Source organism: Canis lupus, chromosome 15, assembly GCF_011100685.1.
Source record: "Canis lupus familiaris isolate Mischka breed German Shepherd chromosome 15, alternate assembly UU_Cfam_GSD_1.0, whole genome shotgun sequence".
Lineage (NCBI taxonomy): Eukaryota > Metazoa > Chordata > Mammalia > Carnivora > Canidae > Canis > Canis lupus.
In genome coordinates this window covers 23,045,594-23,070,645 of record NC_049236.1, presented here as the reverse complement: position 1 = coordinate 23,070,645, position 25,052 = coordinate 23,045,594, and the positions used below count along the sequence as shown (strand labels likewise).

General features: G+C 33.9%; 1 protein-coding gene across 1 annotated transcript in view; it reads right to left on the bottom strand.

Moving 5' to 3' along the window:
* Positions 1-25,052, bottom strand: part of PTPRQ (protein tyrosine phosphatase receptor type Q) — a 246,833-nt gene that overhangs the window by 185,065 nt on the left and 36,716 nt on the right. The window contains 6 exon segments of the mRNA XM_038558531.1: positions 3,333-3,402; positions 5,876-6,102; positions 6,807-6,918; positions 7,731-7,891; positions 16,111-16,371; positions 17,955-18,120. Coding sequence (XP_038414459.1) covers positions 3,333-3,402; positions 5,876-6,102; positions 6,807-6,918; positions 7,731-7,891; positions 16,111-16,371; positions 17,955-18,120 — 997 coding nt within the window.

Below are 25,052 nucleotides of genomic sequence, written 5' to 3'. Positions count from 1 at the left end.
TTTAGTACTTCTACCATATTACATAATTATAATATCACATTACATACTATAATATTGCATGGTTGTCTATATTAATTATACTGTGCATCAGAGATCTATGGCTTATTTATTACTTGAGTCAAGTTTGTACCCATAAACAACATCTGTCTCATTCCCCCAACCCATCCTCTGGTAACCACCACCATTTTACTTCCTCAGTGAATCCTAATCATCCTTTAAATACCTTATTTGTGTAAACTATCCATACGTTTATAAGTATGCCTGATATACATACACACACACACACACACATTAAATATGTACATGCAAAAAACAAATTACAGACAAGCTAACACACTTTCAAATGAGCCTCAATAACACTCACAGGGAATTACTCAAGTATAGAGAAATTTGAATTTATAAGGTAACCAACATTCATTAAATGCATGATTTTAAAATATTCAAGAAGTGCTCCCAAAATATTAAATACATACATAGATAGTAATTATGTTGAACAATTAATGAAAAAACAGTATTTTTATCAACTTGCTTTAAAATTTTTGTTTCAATTAAATATTTTTGCTTGTGTGTTCCTTTTGTGACTTTATGGTGTCTGAAGAATAATCCTGGCTCTCTTCTGTAGTTGGTAGGTCTTTCCCTATCTTGAATATTCTAGTTTCTAGTTCTGGAGTTTTATGTGCCAAAACCTATTATTTCTTGATATTCATAGAGTGAATTTATCCATCTTGATCCAAGTTAAGGTTTGATACTGTAGTATCAAAAATTTCTATTTATAGTCATTTCATCTTTCAGATAAGTGTCTTCCAACACTTTGAGGATACATCTAGACTAGTAACATGCACATATTTGTATAGCTATGTGAAGGTGTCTACAACTTTTCAAAGTACACTCTATGCAAAGTATACATTTACTGAACCAGAAAGGAACTTCATAAATCTTTTTGCATTTCTAAATATCCATCAAGTTGAAAATGGAGGGCATCCCATTAAAGCCAAAATAAATTAAGTGTTTACCTGAAACAATACTGAATGGGAAGTTAAGAAGTTGAGATTTTTGTGCTTATGGATGCAATATTAATTCAGAATGGTATAATTAGTTAACTTTTATACTCTTCCTAAGAGTATTTTTATTCATGAGGAAAGGAATTCCTTCTGATTTGACCATAATAAATATAGTTTATTTATTCTATTGAACTAACCCTTCAATTTGGGTTCTTTTAGCACAAATAATAAAAAGGGGCACTTGGGGAGAAAATTACAGAACACTGATGCAATTAAATTTAGATTTACATTACATTTTTACCACTTTACATTTACAAAAAAAAAAAAAAAAAAAGGAAAGATAGGGACAAGAGAAATTATATAATTCTACAATTTGCCCAAAAACACACAACAAATAAGAAACAGTGAGACATCCAAGAAAAAATTATTTCATATGTCATTCAAAAATTATTCCAATTAGCTTCCCTAAAAACTGAAAAAATTAGTGATAATTTTTCTTTTATATCCCAATGAATATTTAATTTTGAAATGATAGTTTTCCCACTGGAATTTTAGTTGTATAAATAATTTGAGAGTCAATCTGCTCAAAATCAAAAGAGTAATTTAAACCTCATAAATCATTAATTTCTAATTTTAAATAAACTCCTGAATTTTCTCTAACTTCCTATGGAATAGGACATATTTTCATATACTTCTTTAGATAAAGTCACAATAAAAACTGGGCCACAAAGCTTGATGCATATTTTTTAACATGAGTCATTGCATTATCCTCTCTAGATACACAGAGCCCGTTTCAATTTATTCCTTTGGGATAAAGTGGTTCACTGGAAGATTTTTATCTTTTAAATATGAGAACATTTATAGTTGTAAAATGTTTATAGAACATTTACTATAAAAATTATAGAATTTCTTTTTATAGCACTTGTCACTAACCTGACATATTACTCAGTAACTCATTTACTTTAGCCTACAAGAATGTAAGTTCCACAGAAAATATTTGTTGTTGAATGGAGATGCCATTATTTATTCAATCATCTTGCACTTATTGGTTCTAACTTTTTGCTATTATGTATAGAGGAACTGTTAAATAAATAAAAGCACCTCCATTCACTAGCTTATTTTTATCACAAAGCTTATGTTCTACTAGGCTGATATATACAATAAAAAATAACCAAGTAAATGTGTAATGCATCAAGCTGATCCAATGACCAAAGAGAATTTGTTAGGACTAGAAATGAACAGGAGAAAATAGAGGTTATTTTAGTAGGTATAATTAGGAGTGTTAATGTGAGATTTGAAATAACTAGGGGAGAGAGACAGGGCTATTGAGTGAAAGAGTATTCCAGTTACAGGAAACAGCAAATGCAAGGGCCTTTCGATGGAAGATAGGTGTAGGTGGTATATTTGGAGGGAAGGAAGAAAAGTTAGAGATGGATCAGAGAGGGAAAAGAGCATTCAGAGTGCTGTGGACCATGGGAAGGACTTACAGTCTTCTCCTGAATAAGATAGAACCATACTAGGAAGAGAGAAGTAATATAGTCTGGCTTATATTTCAAAAGATGATGTAGCTCTTGTGGAGAGGAGGAACTGTGGACAGGTAAGTTGGAAACCAGAAAACCAGTAAGGAGACTTAATTGTTCAGGCAAGAAGTGATGATAGATTAGAGTGATTTGCAATTAGAGTGAGATTCAGGATGCATTTTGATGTAGTTCTGGCAAGATTTGCTGATAGAAAAAAAAAAAGATTTGCTGATAGACTATACTATGAGAAAGAGGCATCAATGATACATCAAGTTCTTCCCTCTCCATCATTGAAAGAAGGGAAGTATCTTAAATTGTTTTGGTAATGACTACATGTTGTGGAATAATAATACTATAAAAATCCGTATTTCCAAAAGTCCAATGTCATAAAAATGCATATGATTTGATATTAACAGGAAAAGGTGGGATATAAACTTGCATAGATGGCATAAGCCTACTTTCATTAGTACATAGTCATATAGACACATATATATGAGAGAAAAAAGGACCAGCCGGGAATGCATCAAAATGGCAACGGAGTTTTTATATGACAAGACCATGGATAATTTTTACTGTTTGTTTCTTATTTTTTCAAAGCATTTTTTTAAGATAACACTTTCTGTTTTTATAATCAGAAAGAACAATATATATTTTAATGAATAACTATCCAAGAGGATTCTAAAAGTAATTGGATGGCCATGCTGTTGAAAATTTTATAGATTTTAACACCATTATTTGGTTTATATAGCTATTTATCTTAAATGCCAAAAACTTATAATTAAGTTAATTTAGAATGATTTAGGCAAATTACCACTTTCTGCAGTTTGGAAAAGAAATGGGTCACTAAACACTCCAATACCAGCACTGTTTTCAGCAGCAACCTAAAATAGACCGAAAGAATTATGTTCAAACTTTTTACTCTCTAATTAAACAGAATCTGAAACAATAAAATTTTGACTTGTTGATAAGTTTAATGGCAAAGACACTTTTTCCTTAATTCCTGCAATATTCCCAAAGCATAAAGCACACATGGAGCTATTCCATATTTCCATTTTCCTGAAGGGTGTATTTGCAGCATATTTTGATTCAACAGGTTTCTTAAATTCCTGATGGAAAAAATTAATAGTCAAGTTTTATAGTCAATTAGTAGTTATAATAGTAACAGTTACTATTTGTGGGCAACTTTTATGTACCAGGAACTCTCCTAGAAACTTTACATATCTCATTTTGTCCACATAATCAAAACATAAGATGTTTTTTTTTTTTTCAAAACATAAGATGTTCTTAACAGCATTTTATAAATGAGGAAACTGATTGAAACAAGTCAAGTACCTTGATTGAGTCATACAGAAATAAGTTGCAGAACCAGAATCTATTGAAGTCATGCTTATTTCTAAAGTTCAACTCCTTTCCATTATATTTACCTGATACCAGACACTATGACTATTTCTGTAACAAATACAAGACCATGTTTATGGTATCTGGCTTGAGAGTTTACAATCTAACCAGTCAAATACATACTCAAGAAAAAATTTTAAAAATGAGTATAATCAGTGAGACTAAGTATTCTGAATTTAAAAAATAGAAAAATTCTTTTTGACTCAGATAGTCTAGTCAAATAGCCTAGAATAGGCAGAGAAAATATCCTTATTGAGCACAAGACTCTTACGCTCTTCCAAATGCCATAACTGGAGTCTGAAAACCGTATTTAAATTGAACTCCACCAATTCCCAAATGAGTAGTTGTAGGATAATTTACTTAGCCCTGTTCTAAGTCACATTTTCCTTCTCTTTAAAATGGGAATAACAATATATCTATGTCATATAATTGTTCTAAGGACTAATTGAAATAACTCATGTAAAGTACTTAATAGGATTTTCCCCAGATCATATAGATTTGATATCTGCGTTTGAAGATATCAATGTACTGCACCAAATACCCTTCGGAATTCTGCAATGGTTAACATTTATTTGAACAGCGTAAAGGTCACAACAATGATTTATAAAGTATGAGATTAAAAGGAGAATAAGGGCTTCCCAATAGGCCTGAAATAAGAGAATTTAAAGGAATAAAAATTCATACTCCATAAAAATAGATCTAAGCAGAACTCGGTTAGCTAAATTACCTTTCTGTCTTCAATAGCTTATTATCACATTAAAATTTAATCTTTAAATATCACCTTTACATATCTTTATATATTATCTTAAATAGTAACTTTTACTTATTACCTTCAATATTTTAACATATAAACTAATCTGAATATGTGCTTGTTGATAGAAAATATGCATACTATGTCATTTTTAGATGTCCATTAGAAAAGGTTTCCTACTCTTTACTCATGTTTCTGCAATGAAATAGCCATCATGAATCTTTGACTTTCACCTTGGGTTTGCATCAGTAAAAATTTCCTTTTTACTATTTCTCATATGAGGGATCCCTGCTATTGGGATGCTCTCTAATTCTTACTGTGTGCTTTGATTCCACAAATAGGCATGCTTCCAATAAGGAAACCCCATGCCAGGCAAATTCTCTTTCCCATCATTTCTTACCACCCAGAAAGCCATCTCAGTTATGTCTTATATTTATACAGCTTTTATAGATTCTTTCTCCATATTTAATTATCTTAAAAGCTCAAAGAACATATTAATGTCATATTGAAAATGGAAAGGATCAAAAAGATATCTGTATCTTTTATTATACTCTGGAAATATCACAAGTATATCTTAATTGTAACACTTTCATATTGCCTAATTTAAGGATTGCTTTTTATATGTTCTTTATTTAATTTTTAAATAAGATGCTTAATTTTGCATATTATAAACACTGTAAAGAACTAAAAATTTTTATAAACACAATAAAACAGGGTAAAATTTCAGGAAACACTTATTGAATGGAATTGAATTGAATACATTGTTCTCTGAGAAACTGGCTCAATAGAAACTTTCATACCATTATTCAAAGTTTGATGACAGACATACAAATACAAGAAGATTAAGAGAAAAATACAAAAACTAACTTTAGATTTAGTGAAAAAGTAGAATATTTTACCTCTGAAGCCTAAATTATGTAATTTAAGCTTGATTTATTCTTTGAAACAGTCGCTAAATCAAATGTTTTCAAAATAAATAAATTATATGAATACCCTTAAAAATGAAAAGAAATTATAATAGTTCAAATGTTAAGAGCCCAGATGCGCACTGAGGTTATGACTCAGATGATCGTTCTTTAGTCACTTGGCTATGTTCAACTATAGACGTTTGTTCAGTGAGAAAGAGCTCCTTCACTTTAAAAATGAATGAAATATTTTAATACTGAGTATTAATACTTAATACTAAATATTAACAAAAATATTACCTTGATTTCATATGTTGTTCCAGGATTAAGATTAGTAAGAAGAACTTCCAGACTATCTGGCTTTGTTCTAACTTGTGTGTATTCTGTTTGCATCCATGGACAAACCTCCTTATATTTCACAATGTAAGATATAATCCTTCCATTTGGATTAGGTGGTGTATTCCAAGACAGAAGAATCCCAGCAGATCCAACTCTTTCTCCTGCTAGGAAGACTGGAGGCCCTGGTTCTATTTTTAAAGATATGTTGTTAAAAGGTCAAACAATTATTGTATCTTCACAATCATAGTAAGAAAGTTTTTTGTTTTGTTTTGTTTTGTTTTTTACAAATGTACACTTTTGAAGTTCCCAAAGACTAATGGTATCTCAAATGTGAATTTATCCTCCCTCGAGCTTTGCTACCAAAAGAAAAAAAAAAAAAAGACTAAATGCCTTAGGGGATACCAAAAACATTCTTTTATAAGAATGTAAAAAATGGAATGCTACGACATACTACATGCCAAATACCCTTTTCACGCCAGATCATTTTTAAAAGAGACTTATTTGTGCAAAGCTTCCCCATAAAACTAAGAGAGCAAGAATACAGTCTTACCAACTAAATAATTCTTCCTAAGCAAGAGCAGTGAGGTTATCTTCTTGGCTCTGGATTATTATTTTTTTGGATTATATAAATATTACCATTAACAGTCTCTGATCCATTTCACAAACAAGTATAATTATCTTTACTCTCTGAAAGTCAAGAAAGCTAAAGAACCAGTAGAACACAGATGCTTAACAGATCACTTTCTTAAGTTTCCATTTTGCTTTAATTACTAACCTGTTTTCATGTTAGTGAAAAAAAATAGCACATATGACTCATGTAAGTATTTCCACCCAATGGAGTTATATTAGCTGCAAATACTACTTCATAAAAAGGGAAGACATATATACTCACTTGTTACATTCGTTGTCACTGTTCTACTAACAGGTGAGCTGTATGTGGTAGCAGAAATAGAAGAGATAGTTACATCGTACCTAGTACCAGGAACCGCATTGGAAACATCAACCTAGAACACCCAAAGCAAGAATTGTGTTAAAACTTTGTGGAAAACAAGAAAGCTAAAACAATAAATCTATCACAACAAGAAAATAAAGAACATCTCACTCTATAACTCTGCACTGTTTAAAATATTCCAAGTTCCATATTATTGTAAAATATAAATTTGTTCCATCACATAACTATTTACCAAATAACAGGTAAGAAAAACTTGCAAAACTTACTGTGCTATCAAAAACTAAATCAGTATTTCAATCTCTCTAGTTTATTATCACAAGAAACAACTATTTAAGAGTCTTAGGAAATCTACAGCCCATTGTTTAACCCTTGTTTTTAGGAGTATATATGAAATACCTGGGTCTCTGAAGTTCCAATAAAAAGTAAAAGAAAAATGATAAGAAAATCCATCATTATTACATTTTTCAGGCAGTGGAATCACATTGATGGCTCTAGAGAGAAATGTTGCCTGCATTAATGATTTAAAGACAGATCCTCCTGGCAAGTACACAATTAATGAGCCTGGATTACTCAATAGCTCTGCCCTTTCTTTGTTAAACTATTCATGAACCCTTGGATGGCTGGCTGTAGGTTCTGGTAAGACTTAAGAAAAAAAAAGGCATAGACGTTGCTAAGGTAACAGTCCACCCATGCTGAAACTTACACTCATCAATTCAGCATCAGTGTTTTTGTCTTCATTTTATGCCTTTTAAAAACTCTCAGAAGAGTGAGTATTCATGGCGTATGAGTTTCATAAAGCACTTTCCTATGAGGACCAAATATAAATACAAGTTGGCTCGGCAAGTACGAAAATGAAAACTATACCTGATACTCTCCACCTCCAAGATCTTTGATAGTAACAAAGCCACTGTCAGGAACAAGATCCACATGAAACCTTTCCACATGGCCAGAGGGCAGGCTCCAGTACAGAGAAAAGGAATGCACAGAAATATTGAAGGCTTTAAGTTTCTGGGGTTTTTCTGGTTCTGATATTTTTAAAAAATAAATAAAGGTTTGAAATTGAGTTAATTCTCCTAAAGATTCAAAGAAAATATTAAAATCAATAGTCTATCAGATTTCAATATAACCACATTGTTAAAAAAAAAAAAAAAAAAAAAGCACCGAGATCTTTAAATTCTCTCTAGTCACACAAAGGTGTCAAGCACTTAAATCTTTAATAATAATAATTTTTAAATACAATTATCAGAAGTAAAATATCCATTTATGTATCTGTTTCTGGGATATTCTTTATCTGCTAAAATCTGTCAGTTGCCCAAATCGTTTTGGTTTTTTTTTTATGATTTTATTTATTTATTCATAAGAGACACGGGGGGTGAGGGGCAAAGACACAGGCAGAGGGAGAAGCAAGCTCCATGCAGGGAGCCCGACACGGGACTTGATCCCAGGACCCCAGGATCACGCCCTGAGCCAGAGGTAGACGCTCAACCACTGAGCCACCCAGGCGTCCCCAAATTGTTTTTTAAAGCTTATGCTCTAATTGAAAATTTGAATCATTTTAAGCAAGGACTTAAATAGTCCAAACTATTGGACTTATAATATCCAATTATCTGGATATTTTACCAAGCCGAAGATAATTAGAAAAAATATAACTAACGTCTGCCAAATTTTTCAAAGGGTGAACATTTCTGATGAATATTTAGTTAGGTGTCTCCTTAAAAAAAAGAAAGAGCTATTTTCATGTAGGAAATGAAATATGATAGCTTTTAAACAATAATTCTTTAAATAAGTATTAATTATCCTAGCCACTTCAACCATATTTTTCTACCTTTGCTTCCACTGTTCCCAAAGTTTTGTTTATGCTGCTTTTACCTCCTTAAAGGGAGTTTTCTACTTAAAGTTCTTCTGATTGGTTGCCAATGAGTCAGATTTTTGCTCTGTCTTATCTTTAGTGCCAATTCCAGACAAACAATATAGGGGGAGGAAGAGAGATTATGAAGCCAAGCATGTGAAAAACATACCTGATAAAGACCCAATCTAATAGCATTTCCAAAAGTAAGGACTCTAGGATTAATTATTTAGCTCCACTTCTCATTTTAAAGCCCATGTATCAGAGATGACTTAAAATGGATATAATAAAAAATGAAATATACATCTTGTAACAAAACTATTAGGGCATATGGCATAAAACAGACATCTTAACAGGTCAATTTCTCACGTTTAGGTGGGTGAGAGAGATACTTCCAGAGGAGCTTTTCTTTATCTTCTTTGAAAAGTTCCTTTAATGCTTATAATGCTTCCCTATAAGTGATCCTGGTATTGATGAATTAATTTCCTCTATGACATTCTCAAAGATACAGCCAACATTCTCTTGGCATCATCTCCAAACTGTTATGTAGGGAAAAGTGTATTTTTATAATGACTCTTTAGAAATACTGTAAACCCAAGGTGAAAGGTCAGAGGAATACCCCATTTGTAGGGGTAAAATTCCTTCATTGTGCATAGCTGCCGGCATTTTTCCTGGGTCATTTGGCACACAGACCTATGTCCTCTCTATTCCCAAGCTTAAGAGAAAAGAGCTCAGTTCTCCTCACCAGCCTACATTAAAATACATAAAGGTTTAACATGACAAAAATCCAATGAATTACTACTCACATTTTCTGATTTATATGAGGGCTAATACTATTTATTTCCTCAAAGATCCTGAAATGCAACTAAGACTTATGAAATCTTAGGCAAAACCTGGGAAAAGACCTAGGATGAAACTCTGGAAGAAAAAAAAAAGATAGAAATGAAGGTCTGTTTACTGGGATGGTGGTAAGATAGGATGTAGTTTCCTAGACTGTGGTTTAAGATTACACACTGAAGGACTCTTGGCTAAGGATGAAGTATGTGTCACCAAGAAGAGGAAGGATATATTTGTCTGGAAATCTGCCAATCTGATCAAGAGGGAAGGTCTGGAAGCTTCAAGACAGTTTGGTAAGGACTTTTCAAAGCAGAGTGAATAGAAGAAACCCTGGAAATGCACTGAATTTAGTGTAACTGAGAAAGGCCAGCCTGAGCTTCTGGAATCAAGTAAGAAGGAGGAGAGGTGCTGATCATGTAGGCCATAATAAAGATGTTAGCTTTTTCTCACTCCTAAATGCAATGGAAAAGTGGGGAATTTTAAGAGGAAAACAATGTGACTTTTTAACAATTATTATTTTAAAAGCTTTACTTTGAAATGATATATGAATGGTATAAGATTTGGAGAGAAGCAAAAATGGCAATAGGAGGCCAATTCGTAGATGTTGTGTTAATATGAACAGAGGAAAAAAAAAAGGAGGCTTGCCCTCAGAAAAAGGTATGGAGATGGAGTAATGCTTATGCTATTGTGGAAGAATGCAGACTCCTGCATATGGGCTGGAATACTCAATGAACTGAAAGTAAACACATGGCTTGTACCTCGTGGGATATAATCTCTTAAGAGGTAGGAAAATATGAAGCAAAAATATTATTCCCAACCAAATTGTTGCTAACCAATAAAAATCAAATTGGGAAATGGATGTGTTTGGTTGGAGTTTTCAGAGAATATTGCATTGTGTTCAATTTAATTAGGGATAGCAAACAGAATTCTAGGCTTAGGTACATATTTTTTTAGGACCAGAATTTCTCAAGCTAATCCTCAGAACCCTAATACCTTGGAGTCTAATAAAAGTTGTTGTATGATTAAGCCACTTTGTCAATAATTTCTTTTTTAAGTTAAACAGCTTTCTTTATTACAGGATATCTCAGAGACTTAAATATGCTTAACTGTCTTATGATTCTGTAAAGCAGCACTGTCCAAAAACAACATGATGGGAGCAACATTAAAAGGATAAAAAGAAACATGTAAAATTAACCCAATATATATTTTATTTAACCCAATATATCAAAAATATCATTTCATCTAGTCAATATAACTAACATTATTAACGAGCTAGTTCCCTGTCTTCCATACTAAGTCTTTGAAATCCTATGTCCTTCACATTTATAGCACAGCTGAATTTAGACTAGCTACATCTTAAAAGTCAATAGTCCTAGACTGCTAAATCATGACATATTGAACAGTATAGCTTTAAAGAATCTCTCAACTTTTCCCCTTGGCATTTTAGTGAATTTACCTAAATTGCATTTTGAGAAGCTGAAAAAAGAAAACCCAGAAATATAATCCCATGATCAGTGTCCATAAAGAAAACAGTTCAAAAGGAATTAAGAGGACCACAAAAACAAAATTATGATATAAACTATGGTATATTAACCTTTAAGAAAGAGTAAGAATTCAAAATGGAAGAGCAAGCTACACAGAGAACTCCTCAGTAGATTCTGATTCAAAAGAATATACATACACAAAGTGGGAGAAAAATGTTACATAACTTGGAATACCCACAAAAAAAGCTGCACCTACTTATCAAAATAGTATCAAGAAAACAAAAGTCAACTATTTTAAAATAAAATGGGAAGACTTAAAAAGTTTCCATTATAATATTTTCTATGTGCTAACACTGTATATAAGTTTCACATTTACTTCCAAGTGAAACAAGTCAATCGGAAAAGGACAAACATTATATGGTCTCATTCATTTGGGGAATATAAAAAAATAGTGAAAGGGAATAAAGGGGAAAGGAGGGAAAAATGAGTGGGAAATATCAGAGAGGGTGACAGAACATGAGAGACTCCTAACTCTGGGAAACGAATTAGGGGTGGTGGAAGGGGAGGTGGGCAGGGGGGTGGGGGTGACTTGGTGATGGGCACTGAGGGGGGCACTTGATGGGATGAGCACTGGGTGTTATTCTATATGTTGGCAAATTGAACACCAATAAAAAATAAATTTATAATAAAAAATAATAAATAAATAAATAAATAAATAAATAAATAAATAAATCCTTCCATGATTAAATCATAGGCTGGGCATAATATATACTATGACTGAGGAGATACTCATGCATAAGACATGCAAAATTATAACAAACTCCTACCAAATTTTTTTTTTCCTACCAAATTTATGATGTCTTCCACACTGTCATAGCACTTTCACACACTGTATGTAATGTAACAATTTATAAGTACATACTATTATTGTTGTCATTTAAAAATGAGAAAACAGAGAAAGAATTTAGGCAACTTCACCAAGGTCTTAAAGCTAGGCTAACAGGTGAATGGCAGAGCCAGGATTTAGACCTAGAAGCACTAGCTTCAGAACTTAAGGTTCAATTATTATGATAACTGCACCACTTTAACCTATACAAAGTGGCTTATAAATAGTAGTAGATCAAGAAATCCTAAATCAATCAATATTTTATAGAGGATTCAAGCAATAGGGCGATCCATAGTTTTAAGTCTAAGATTATTATTTGAAATGGCCCCCTAAATTGAGATTCTACCTAAACATGCCCTGTGTCAAGGCAACACATACTTATCAAGCACCTATAGCTTCCTCATATTTCAGAAATATAAACTATTAATAAAATAAACATTCTTTAATAAGTGAGCATCACATTAGCTGCCACAAGAGTCTAAACAAAGAATCGTTTTTTAGGACAGGCACTGGTCATAGGTCCTGGAACTGGATTACTGGGTTTAAATCCTGGCTCTGCCACATTAATAAGATTTTAGGCAAAATCCTTAACCCCTCTGTATCTCACTGGCCTCATCAACTTGGGGATAATAATACTGCTACTACACACGTTGTAGTGAGAATAAAATAAGTAAACACATGTAAAGTGCTTAGAAGAGTGGCTTGAACATAGTAAGGCTTAGTACATGTAAGCCATGATTAGTAGGAATTGTTATTCCTCCTATCTTTCTCTGTAAACCTTGGCCATCTCTTTGTAAAACCATCACACTGCCTCTTCTTAATCTCTTACTTTTAGCCCCCTCCTCATGTCAACAGTGCTCTGCACACAATGGGCCCTCCAGCATTGTTCCATTATCACCACTCTCTTTACAAAAAGCAGGGTGGAGGGATCTTTTCCTGCTCCAGGTTCTCTCTAATCAGGAATCCTAGGTTACCACCCTTCCCTATTTCCTCTATCAACCCACTTCCCAAAATCACTCCTCTCCTCTAACACTTCCATTATCCACCTATAATCTCTCAAATCCCATCTCCTAAACCACACTGTAAAACCATTAGAACCAGTAGAACATTAGGTTCCTACTATTTCATAAAGCGCTCTCTTTAAAATGACCAGACTAGGGATCCCTGGGTGGCGCAGCGGTTTGGCGCCTGCCTTTGGCCCAGGGCGCGATCCTGGAGACCCGGGATCGAATCCCACATCAGGCTCCTGGTGCATGGAGCCTGCTTCTCCCTCTGCCTGTGTCTCTGCCTCTCTCTCTCTCTCTCTCTGTGACTATCATAAATAAATAAATAAAAATTTAAAAAAAAAAATAAAAAATAAAATAAAATAAAATAAAATGACCAGTCTATATCTTCCATAAAACTTTTTTGACACTGATGTTACTTTGGTTACTTTTTCCTCAGACCAAATTCTAAGTAAGCAAACCCTGTCCCATTCATTGCATAATCTTCCTTACCTGTCCATCAGCAAAATATTTATCATACTTTTTTCTCAATCTTTGCTCAGTTGTCTATTTGATCATTCCATCCAACCCCATATATCAGTGCTTACCATAGACCACTTGTGATTTTGCCAACTTCTGGCAATTTCTGAATTTCTGAGGATTTTGGAAATGAAATTAGATCATCATGATTAAGATCCTACTGCTATGTAGTGGGCAGAGGTCAGGGAAATAGTTAAACATCCTACAGTGCACAGGACAGATCAGCATAAAAGAGAATCACTCAACCCAAAATGTCAATAGTGCTGAGTTTAGAAAACCTGCCAGATACTAAAACTTCTTGAATGCATCCAGTTTTAATGTGTTGGATTGTATTACCTATTGTGACACTCTGCAGGAAAAAAAGACATTGAATACATGATTTAAGATATGCGCTTTTTAAGAAATAGCAAAGATGCACAGTATTTATATATAAACTATATTTGAAATGTACAAAGTTGAAATGTACAACTGGGTGGTTCAGTTGGTTAAGCATCTTTCTTCAGCTTGGGTTATGATCCCAGGACTGTGAGATCAAGCTGAGCCCCATGAAGGGCTCCCTGCTCAGCAGGGAGTCCATTTTTCCCTCTCCCTCTCCCTCTGCTCCTCCCTCTCTCCCTTTCTCCTCCCCACTGCTTGTGTGCTCTTGCTCTCTCTAAAATAAACAAAATCTTTAAAATTAAAAAAATTAAATGTAAAAAGTATAATAGAATGTTTAAGAGCCATAAGATTCTCAGAGATCATGTACTCCAAATTACACTGAAACACAAAAGCCCAAGATATTAGGTAATGACCAATAACAGTCAGTTAATAAGTATCAAATCCAAGAGTAAAGCTCATTTATGAATTCTAAACTCACTGCTTGTTTTACATTGTCACATATATATCACATTTAGGAAAACAATAGTGTATTCAGTATGTAGAATAATGACACTCCAAGGTGTCCATATGCTAAACCCTAGAACCTATTAATATGTTATGTTATATGGCAAAAGGAGCTTTAGATGTAATTAAGATTATGAATTTTTTTTAAAGATTTATTTCTTTATTCATTCAGAGAGAGCGAAGAGAGAGGCAGAGGGAGAAGCAGGCTCCATGCAGGAAGCCAGATGTGGGACTCAATCCTGGGTCTCCAGGATCACACCCCGGGCTGCAGGCGGCGCTAAACCACTGCGCCACTGGGGCTGCCCAAGGTTATGAATTTTCAAACAGAGAAGTCAACCTAGATTATCCAGGTAGACCCAATCTAAGCACAAAGGCCCTTAAAATTGAAAGAGGAAAAATAGTCCCATGTAACAGAAAAAAAGGTAGGATAACGTTTAAGCATGAGTGCAATTCAATCTCCTTTGTTGGCTTTGGAGATGGAAGAAGATGATTACAAGCCAAGGAATGATGCTTCCTCTAGAGCTGGAATTAATTCTCAGCTGACAGCCAGCAAAGAAATGGTTACTTCCGTCCTACAACCACAAGGAACTGAACATTGCTAACGGTTGTTATGAACAAAGACGGTTGTATGAACAAAGAATTGGGTTTCCCCCGAACCTATAAAAAGGAACACAGCCCTCTGAACACCTTGATTTTAGACTGGTAAGATCTGTGTTGAACATATGGCCTACAGAATTAGGACATGATAAATTTTTTGTTGTTCCATGCCACTAAGCTTATGGCAATTTGTCGAAACACCAATTAGAGGCAAATAATATGTGTAAGAACCACATAACAAATATCCATAGATTGAGTTATCGTTTCATGTTTGCTTTGGATCATGTTGAATTCACAGTCTTAAAGATTACTTAAGAGTAAAAAAAAAAAAAAAAAAAAAAAAAAAAGATTACTTAAGAGTAATTTCATGAGTTATTGCTGTTCTTTTTCCAAAAAATTAAAATATTGATAGGTTTCACAGCCTCATTTGGATTTTAAAATGATGCTTTATTCATAATAGGATTTTGTTCTCTTCTCATATGCAAACAAAAAAAATCCTACAATGTTGAATGCTTATAATTCCACAAATATACCATTATTCATTTATATCTCCATAATTTTGCATAGGCTGTTCCTTCTGTGAGTCCACCTTTCCTTACATCCCATATATCCTCTAGTCTAATTAGAAAACTCTATATCCTTTATAGTCATTACCAGGCTCAAAGAATCTTCTCCATCGATGCCATGGAGCTAGTCATTCCCTTTTCTGTGCAACCAGAATAAGTTTGAACTTACTTCCATTGTTTCACCTATTAATTTGATTTATACTATATGTGCTTCTATGCTTCCATTCTTTACTACTCTATGTACATTCTAAGACTATACTTTTTCATGTGTGTAGCACATAGTAGGACACAAAAGACAATGAATAAGTTTTTAGGAGGATGGATGATTCCCCAAATTATCCACCTAATTTCACTAGCTGGACCTCTAATTTGATGTGACACTCAAGAGAAATATTAACTACATTTCATGAGCACTGACCATGTACCAGATATGTTTCATCCGATTGCACTTTATATATATTATCTCAAAAATCCACAGAATATCCCAATAAAATGAATATTTTTACATCATTTTATAAAGTTTAAATTTTCAAATTGCAAAAAATGCATTGAACTTTTATTTTGAACAGTATAATATGCAACACAAATATAAATTTTTAAAATATAACCAAGAGTTTGTATACCTGCAACAACTCTGATAAATGTGCCAGGTCCTTCAACATTGCCTCTCATTCTATGTATTGTGATGTTATATATTCCACCAGGAGTCAGATCTGTAACTGTGTGCTCTGTAATAATTCCCCAAATAAGATATTCTTGTACAAATGTTCTGTTTGATATATAAATCTTGTAATGAGTGAAGTTGGTCTCTGTTGGATTCCACATTAAATTGGCAGAAGTAGTATTCACAGCTTTTAACGTTAAGCCACATATCCTAGATGGTTCTATTGAAAAAGTAAATTATATGTAAATTAAAATTGCATATATATGTGTAAAAACAAAGCAAACATGAATAATATAATTTAATCGTCTATGTACTAATCCTTAAATTTATTCATGTATAACATCCTCCATGGTCAGCTCTGCAAATAGAGGAATAGGACATTATATATATTTGATTTCAATTTAAGTGGCACATTAATATCCTCTCTAGTTCCCAAATGATTTTCCTTAATCAATCATAAATCACTAGTCATTCCTGTAGACTTGTGCTTCCTGAGTGCTTGTAACAAGAAGTATCCTCATACTATATAGTCCCAGGTTTGTTAGCTACCACCTAGCAGTTAGCTAGATTTTAAATAAAAATGAAATAGAAAAACTGGATACCTGGGTGGTTCAGTTAGTTAAGCATCTGACCCTGGATTTTGGCTCAGGTCATCATGTCAGGGTCTTGATATCAAGCTCTGTATTTGGCTCCATGCTAGGCACGGAGCCTGCTTAAGATTCTCTCTTTTCTGTCCCTGCCCCTTCAAGCTTGCTTTCTCTTTCTTTTTTTTTCCTTTTTTAAAATTTTTATTTATTTATGATAGTTACAGAGAGAGAGAGAGAAAGGCAGAGACACAGGCAGAGGGAGAAGCAGGCTCCATGCACCAGGAGCCCGACGTGGGATTCGATCCCGGATCTCCAGGATCGTGCCCCGGGCCAAAGGCAGGTGCCAAACCGCTGTGCCACCCAGGGATCCCCGCTTTCTCTTTCAAAGAAGAAGAAGAAGAAGAAGAAGAAGAAGAAGAAGAAGAAGAAGAAGAAGAAGAAGAAAGAAGAAGAAGAAGAAGAAGAAGAAGGAAGGAAGGAAGGAAGGAAGGAAGGAAGGAAGGAAGGAAGGAAGGAAGGAAGGAAGGAAGGAAAGAAGGGAAGGGGGAAAAGGAAGGGAAGGGAGGATGGAAGGGAGGGAAAGATAGGTTAGAGAATGAGTAAGGGCCAGAAGTAAGGTACTTTCAAATGTGGTTCTCCTGGTTACATCAAAGTTTTCAGCATTCCTGTATTGCTGCATATTTAATACATTTGTCATTGGAAGTAATATTGTTTCTTGCACTACCAACTGGTCTCCACTGAGAGGGGATCCTGTATACTTCACAAACTTTCATAAGAATTATTGGTAAGATACTATTACTCCACGTCACCCAAAATATTATGAGACTGATTTTCAGTCAATTTACAAACATCAGGGAAGAGAAAATTTCTCTGCTTATCAAACCCCTTCCTCAGTAGAAAATGAATTGTGTTTATATTATACACACACACACATATACATGTATACACACATATGTTCCATGTGTGGCACACACATATATATATATTGGCTTAAGATTATTTAAAAAACTCTAGGTACTTCCCAAAACACTTAGGCTATAAAGATTTTGTTATTGTTCATATAGTTTTTGAGAATTATCTTAATCATATTTTTATAGTCATAATTATTCTGTATTATCAGTTTTTATCTTAAAATAGCTTTATTTGTGCTAAGCCAAAATACTTTAAGTTCTCATACAACTATAAGGCAAAGAATTTATTCATGATATAAACATACTTGTAGCCACTTTCTTCATTGCAGATAAACTGTAATCTTTGCCTCTAACTGTCTTCAGGTCCAACATGTAGTCCATGCCTGGAATCAAATTCTTTACTTTGGCTTTGTTACCATATACAATTATTTTAAATATCTTTTCCTTTCTAGATGCCATACTATAGGATATCTAGAAAAAGAGAAAGAGAAATTTATGTTTTTAATTGCTTAAAAATAATATACTTAGCACCAACTCTGTATGAATCAAATTCATATACATTAATACTGCAAGGAAGGGACTGTGAGTCTTCCTATATTCACCAAGGAGTAATTTGGGGTGAGTTTTTACTGAACTTAGTAAAGTTCACATAGTAATAAGCATAGTGCACTGAGGTTTATGCATTAAAATACCAATAGTCTCAAACTGTTCTTTAAATTTCATTTTTATATACACACACACACACACATATATACACACTTACATGGATATAAATGTATGCATATATATGTATATACAAATATATAAATAAAATATTTAAAATATATATTTGTGTACATATGTGTATGTATATACATATGTATATTCTCACTTATATGTGGATATGTGCATAATAGATGTACTGCATAATGAATTGGAGTTTTCATGTTGGCCACTTTAAAATAAAAAAATGTGTAAAATTGTTATGTAAAATTCTACTCTCCCAACTCTACATAAGCAGAAGAGGGAGAAGGAGAAAGCATGAATCACTGGAGTCCCAATTTTCTGACCTCATGAAGAATACCATGGCTTTTCTCTGACTTCCCAAGGTATGGTAATAGGGTGCTTCTGCCCACACCCCACATTGTAGGTAAATGAGAAACTGACATGTATCACTACTATAAATCGAAGATGCCTACTAGAAAGAATGATACCTCCCAGTTGGACGTACTTAGCAGACTTCCTGCTCATGTTCCTGACTGATCAGAGAAAAAGGAAATTGGAAAAAAAAAAAAAAGAACACTGCAAAAACAAGAGCTGTGGAGTAATCTGTACACCCACTTTTGCCCTGACAAAGATGCCAATTTCCCATGAGTCAAGTACAATCACAGAGAGTAGTCCGTGTTAAACCATCTTGCCAGTACCCCATCTAAGAAGGCTGGCCTCTGTACAAAGACCCTGGTAGCAAAAAGCAGTGAGATATAATGTCAGAGGAAAGGGTTGAGAGGAGGTGGGAAAGGTTAAGCCTGAGGTAGGTCCATCATGTCATGGAAATGGACAATGGAGACAACCCTTAGAGCCCTTCAGAGAACTTACACCTGTGCCTCAGGTATTTGGAGGACTGTTAAACAGATGGAAAGACATTCAGTGTTAGAGGAGTCAAACAAAAACAAAAATAAAACAGCAAGAGTGAGAACAACAAAAATAGACACCTGGAATAGAGAACACATTCCAATTTTTATTAAATTAACGCATGATAAATGTCATGCTCCATGCCAGCCCATCTTTCATTGTAACCTGAGCCAATCAATTATTCATTAAAGCTCTGAGAATTGGCATTGCCTTTAGAAATTTTCAGTGGAATAACCTGATAGTTCTAACACCTTAGAGATTTATTGATGCATTAAAAGCTATAATAACCTTTACTCTTCTTCACTCCATATTTCATGTTTGTAAAGCAGAAAGATGTATCTAAATGAAAATAATGACATTAATTTTATAAATTATTTAAACTTTATTATGCTTTTAAAAACAATTGTTATGTGGTAGGAATCAGAGAAAAAAATTTCCTAGGTAGACATGTTTATCATTGTCTTGTGGGAAGGGTGTTTTGTTACTGAGAAGGATAATCATGAGGTCTAGAAACATATCATTGTTTATTGATTTATAAGTTGTCACTGACAATTACCTTGCTTGTCTGGCATATGGAAATGCAGGAGGAGTAAGGAGAATGCTAAGGACTTTTGGTACAAAAAAGGATGGTGGTAGGAAGTACCTTGTAATAGTAGAATATAATTTTAATGGAGTGCTAATTAGAATATACAAAGAGTTGTATTAAGGTATTAATGAAGGGATAGAAAGAAAAGAAATAGTCTGTAGTGATCTCACATAAAAATATATAAATTCTTAAAATCCAACTTGAAGGATAGAGGTTTGTTTCCCAAAGTATGTGGACTATACATCTAATAGAAACCAACTGAAAACAAAGCAATTTTCACTTTATTTCTAGTTTTAAAGCATACTTTGAAGACCTGGGATAATTAATTTTAAATGATTAGGAAAATGATCCCAATTATGCAATTACACTGTGCTAACCAAACAGGATACTGTTGCTTAATTCATTAAAATTTAACAAATAATCTCATTGATTGAGAAAGACTAGGATAACAATTAGTGATATAATATAGCTGAAAAAATAATCTGAATCCTAAATATTAACATGATTCCTTTGAATAAATTTTACTTATTAGTAGATACATACCTTACAGTCTCTGGGGAAAAAAGTGCTCATTCAAAAATAGGAAAAAGCAACTCTAGGGTTATATATTTTAACTGACAACGAATAATTTTATGCCTCAGTTGACTGCAAAGAAAGATCATTCTTTTTGGCATTTGCCTTGAGAAATGAGAATCAGGACAGCCAGACAAGGGTAAAAAAAAAAAAATGTGAAATTACAATTAACATTAAAAATGTTTAGAGTTTTCACTAGAGAATTCCTACATTGAATACAAAAAGGAGTCCAATCATTTCAGAAAGGATAGAATTTTTAATGAATGATTTATTAGGAGGCCCCTATCATTGAATGACATTTAGAAATAACAAATAGAATGCTCACTCCTGACTTTGTGAACTTACTAGTGTAGAATAACTTCTTTTCCATGAGTATGAATCCTAATAAAAGGGCATCTCAAGTTCTACCCTTTACTGATATTATATTCAGTACTGATATCTTCCCTCAATAATTACCCCAATCATATATGGGAAAACAGTGTTATGTGAAGTTTTACTTATTTATCAAACATTTACTGAGCTTCTAATTCAGGGCAACCATTAGAATAGATACTAGGTATCTATCATACTGTGATAAAGAAGAGAGGAAAGGCATCTGATTGTAGGGAAGCTTCTAGTGGAAGCACCTAACAACAAGCAACTCAATGAATAAATGAATGAGATAACTCAGCTACATAAGGGATTGAATAAAAAGAGCAGTTTTATTTAGATTAGAAAATCAGAGAAGGAGATGAGAAGATAATATTTGAGATTAGAATTTAATAATAGGAAAAAGGCAACAAAAATTGAAAGCAAGATATCCATGCAAAATGAATGTCAAGGGAAAAACCTTGTAATGAAGATGTTTTTGGCATGCTAGGGGAACAGAGAGAAAGTCACACATGGTTGTAGCATAGCAACAAAGTAGACGGGATAGATGAAGGTCCAATCAGATGAGATCTTGGAGACCATGTCAAAGAGTTTAGATTTTATTTGAAGAGCAGTGGAAATCTACTAGGGAATGTTAAACTAATAAGAGACACTTGTTTTTAATAGCTTTCTTTCTTCTTAGCTGTTATGTGGAAAGTGGATTGTAAGGAAATTAAGAATGAAAACAGAGACCAGTTGGGATGTGAGAAGCTACCATCTGTCACCTAGGCTGCTGGTCTTGGTAAGAAATGATAGCAACTGGGCCAAGAGAGGTGTAATGAAGACGGAGAGAAATAGACACACTGACAATCTGTTTTAGAGGTATAAGTGGCAGGACTAGCTGATGGACTGAGGGATGAGGGAATAGGAAAAATTGGGCAGTGATTTAAGGACAGTATCCTTTCCTAAATTGGGAGAGACTGGAAGGAGCAGGGATGGGCTCACAAGAGAAAGGCAGAGCCTTGAAACCATGGTAGGAGTCTTTAAATACAAGAATGATATATAAATTTTACTTATAAGAAAGAGCATTCAGGGATCCCTGGGTGGCGCAGCAGTTTAGCACCTGCCTTTGGCCCAGGGTGCGATCCTGGAGACCCGGGATCGAATCCCACATCGGGCTCCCGGTGCATGGAGCCTGCTTCTCCCTCTGCCTGCTTCTCCCTCTGCCTGCTTCTCCTTCTGCCTGCGTCTCTGCCTCTCTCTCTCTGTGTGTGTGACTATCATAAATAAATAAAAATTAAAAAAAAAAAAAAGAAAGAGCATTCTGATTGTTGTGTGACAAGGGAGGGGGTAAAGAGATTCACATTAAAATTAATCTTCCTTTATTGTGAACTGTGAACCATGAAACTTAAAAAAAATGAAAACAAATAATTCAATCCTTCATTCAACAAAATATTTATTGACTCCTGCTATATGTCAGACACTGGTCTCAGTAACAGTACCAAATGGTGATCAAAGAAGACAAAAGACCTGCTCTCATGTAATTTGTAATTTAGCACATGCTAAACACATTATCTCATTAAATTCCTTCAACGGTTCTACAGAATAACAATAATCTTCACTGACAGATGAGGAAATAGGGCCAAAGAGTAAAAAACTTGCCCTGAGAGTTAACAGTAGAAGTGAAGTTAGGATTTAAAGCAAAACAATTCCAGGGCCTTGATTCTTCCTTTCCACATAATGCCTACCACACCTTGTGAAATCACAAGAAAACTAACATGGGTGTGTATCAAAGTTGCATCACCCCAGAAATAAACCTATGCTTGCATTATGAATTAATCTATGACAAAGGAGGAAGAATACAATGGAGAAAAAGAGAGTTATCTTCAATAAATGGTTCTGGATACACTGAACAGCCACACACAAAAAATAGTCAAAAAGAACTGGACCACTTTCTTACATCACACACAAAAATAAACTCAAAATGGACTAAAACTTGAATATGAAACCGGAAGCCATAAAACTCCTAGAAGAAAACATAAGTAGTAATTTCTTTGACATCAGCCACAGAAACATCTTTCTAGGTATGTCTCCTCAGGCAAAGGACACAAAAGCAAAATAAACCAAAATATCTCAAAGTATTTTTTATTTCTCCTTTGATTTCTTCATTGACCCACTGATTGTTCAATAGCATGTTGCTTAATCTCCACATTTTTGTGACTTTTCTAGTTTTCCTCTTCTAATTGATTTATAGTTTCATACCATTGTGGTCAGAAAAGATGCTTGATGTGATTTCAATCTTCTTAAATTTATAAAGATTTGTTCTGTGGTGAACATGTGATCAATCCTGAAGAATATTCCATGTGCTCTTAAGATGAATCTGTATTCTATTGTTTGGGGATGGAATATTCTGTATTTATCTATTAAGTCTTTCTGGCCCAATGTGTCATTTAAGGCTGATTTTTCTTTACTGATTTTCTTTCTGGATTATCTATCCATTGATGTAAGTATGGTATTAAAGTCCCCTACTATTATTATACTGATGTGTATTTATCCCTTTAGGTCTATTAATATTTGCTTTATGTATTTAGATGCTTCTATATTTATGTATTTAGGTGCATAAACATTTATGAATGTTGAATCCTTTTGTTGTATTGAGCCCTTTATCATTATCTAATTCTCTTCTTTGTCTTTTATTACAGGCTTTTTTTTTTTTTTAAGATTTAGTCATTTATTTGAAAGAGACAGAGTGAGAGAGAGAGAGTACATGAATAGGGAAAGGGGTGGAGGGAGAGAATCTTCAAGAAAACTCACTGCTGAGCGTACAGCCTGATGCAGAACTTGATCCTACAGCTCATGAGATCAAGACCTGAGCCAAAACCAAGAGTCAGACACTCAACTGAGTAGCCGCCCAGATGCCTCTATTATAGCCTTTGTTTTAAATCAGACTATTTTGTCTGATGTAATATAGCTACCACAGCTTTCTTTTGGTTTCCATGTTCATAGGAACATCTTTTTCCTTCCTTTCACTTTCAGTTTCCTTTTCACTTCCTTACCCCTCTCTTATAGGTAGCATATAGATGAGTCTTCTTTTTTTATCCATTTAGCCATGCCTTGGTTTTGGTTTGAAGAATTCAGTACATTCACAATAATCATGTATGTATGTATGTATGTATGTATGTATGTAATCTCTACATCCAATGTGGGGCTAGAACTCATGACCCTGAGATCAAGAGTCACATGCTCCTCTGAGCCAGCTAGGCACCCCTCATAGTAATTCTTGGGAAGAATGTACTTATTGGCATTTTGATAATCATTTTCTGGTTTATTCTCTATTCTTTTCTTCTTCACTGAGTTTCTTCCCTTGTGGTTTGATGACTTTCTTTAGTGTTTTACTTAGATTCCTTTCTCATTATCATTTTCATATCTACTATAGATTTTTGCTTCGTGGTTACCATGAGGCTCACATATAACATTTTATGTATACTCTATTTAAAATCTAGTTTCAATAGATAGCAGCTTAAGTTCAAATGCATTATAATACCCTACATTTTTACTCTTCTTTCCCACATTTTATGTTTTCGTTTTCACATTTCACATCTTTTTATTTTGTGTATCCCTTAACAAATTATGGTAGTATAGTTATTTTTACTACTTTTGTCTTTTAGCCTTCATACTAGCTTTATAAGTGATTAATCCACTACCTCTACTATATAGTAGAGGTAGTGGATATAGTATTCATCCTATTCATTAAAATAGTATAGTATTCATCTTTACTATCGAAATTTATACTTTCATGTGTTTTCTTTTTTTTTAATTTTTTTTTTATTTATGATAGTCACACAGAGAGAGAGAGAGAGAGAGAGAGGCAGAGACATAGGCAGAGGGAGAAGCAGGCTCCATGCACCGGGATCCCGACGTGGGATTCGATCTCGGGTCTCCAGGATCGCGCCCTGGGCCAAAGGCAGGCGCTAAACCGCTGCGCCACCCAGGGATCCCTACTTTCATGTGTTTTCTTGTTATGGATAAATGCTCTTTATTTTCAGGTCAAAGAAGCCCCTTGAATATCTCTTGTAAGTCTGGTTTAGTAATGATGAATTCCTTTAGTTTTTGCTTGTCTGTAACACTCTTTATCTTTCCTTCAATTCTAAATGATAATTTTGCTGGGTAGAGTTATCTCGGTTGGAAGTTTTTTCTTTCAACTTGTGAATATATTGTCATTCTCTTCTGGCCTGTAAAATTCTTGATAAAGAAATCTCCAAAGTCTTATAGGGGTTCCCCTGTA